The sequence below is a fragment of the Microtus ochrogaster genome, chromosome 21 (genome assembly GCF_000317375.1).
Source record: "Microtus ochrogaster isolate Prairie Vole_2 chromosome 21, MicOch1.0, whole genome shotgun sequence".
NCBI lineage: Eukaryota > Metazoa > Chordata > Mammalia > Rodentia > Cricetidae > Microtus > Microtus ochrogaster.
This window is the reverse complement of record NC_022022.1, coordinates 7,015,440-7,016,911: the sequence shown is the minus strand read 5'-3', so window position 1 is coordinate 7,016,911 and position 1,472 is coordinate 7,015,440. Positions and strand designations below refer to the sequence as shown.

The 1,472-nt window shown below is 45.0% G+C and overlaps 1 protein-coding gene across 1 annotated transcript in view; it reads right to left on the bottom strand.

Annotated features, from left to right (window-relative positions):
- Wars2 (tryptophanyl tRNA synthetase 2, mitochondrial) overlaps window positions 1-1,472 on the bottom strand; it is a 77,255-nt gene that overhangs the window by 13,455 nt on the left and 62,328 nt on the right. The window contains exon 3 of the mRNA XM_005357090.3: window positions 1,355-1,435. Coding sequence (XP_005357147.1) covers window positions 1,355-1,435 — 81 coding nt within the window. The remainder of the gene's footprint in view (window positions 1-1,354; window positions 1,436-1,472) is intronic.

Here is a 1,472-nt window from a genome sequence, read left to right as displayed (position 1 = left end):
GTGCTCACTGTCCCCACCCTTCACACCACTTCCCCCTGTGCTCACTGTCCCCACCCTTCACACCACTTCCCCTTGTGTCACTGTTCTCACCCTTCACACCACTCCTTTTGTGCTCACTGTTGCAGCCCTTCACACCACTTCTGTGCCTTTGCATATCTTCCCAGGGTACTCAGAGAACTTTTTACAATTAATTATTAGATTCAATCAGAAATTAGTAGTATAATGTTGTACTAAAATATCAAAGTCTTGCCTAAATTAAAATATGTTAGAGAGTCTTATAAAACCTTTGTTTCCAGTTCCTGGCATGTGGTCAATCTGCAGCCTCCCCATTAATGTCTTATTTACCAGCTCTTTGGACATTCACAAGATACCAATTTTTGTTGTAAGCAATAGAATAGACATTCATTTTTCCTAGTTCTGGATGCCAGGAAGTAAAGGATTAAGACAATGACTAGAGCCAGAAAAGAGAGCCCCTGCCACAGCCCACACCCCACCTCCAAGACTGGCCAGTGGTGCTTTTTTATGTGTGTGTCCTTATTTCCTTTGTGAGAGAGGTAAAGGAACTTATTTTAGAACATCAATCCCACTCATGAGGAACCAACCCTTTCCATCTGACCACCTCTCAAAGTCCTGGCTGCTAGGGGTTGGGTTTCAAGGTAAGGATCTGGGAAAAAGGCACCCCGGTACCCAGACCAGGCACAGGCACAGGCACTTCGTGGGGGGGTGGGGGTGGGGAAGGGCTTCTCTCTGCAGTTTAGGGAATGCCTTCTGAAAAGCAACTTCTGAGGCAATGAACGGCCCTGAAAATATGCTCAAAAGAAGCTGAAACTACAGTGAGTGCTGATATAATTGGGGCTACCCAATTCAAGCTAGCCAATTGCAAAAGTAAATGGCAGTGAAGCACTATGGATTACCTAATTTATCTTCTTAGTGGAACTTCTGTGGACTTGCACCATTGTCTAGGCTCAACTTGTTTAAATGTTAAAAATACTGTTTCTTCTCCCCATAGAGAAAACATTCTTTCCAGGATGCTTGGTGGTTCCAGGGGGTATTGGAGGCAAAATCAGGGACCAGTACTCTAGAGATTCTGATTGTTCATTAACTATAACGTAGTAGGTTCAAAGCCATCCCCAAATCTATCCAAATACAGATATAACAAATAGGTCTGAAGCTGGAGTCCTGGAGAACCCTTCTGTTTTCTGCTCCACATTGTGACATGGAGAGGTGGGTGATGCTGCTCCAGCCTACAGTGAGTGGCGGACCAGGGTGGTGAGTCAACTCAGGACTCCAAGAACCTGGCACAGCAACAAACAGACGCCTTCCTTTCCATTAACAATCCTGTCCTGGCATTTACCTTCCACTGGTGTAAATGCTGCAGCCGGGGCAGTCTGACCATGCAGGTGAGGATCCAGCTTAACTGAGTGTGTTCAGGCACCTAAGGGAAAAAATAGTAATAACAAAAAACAGTATAT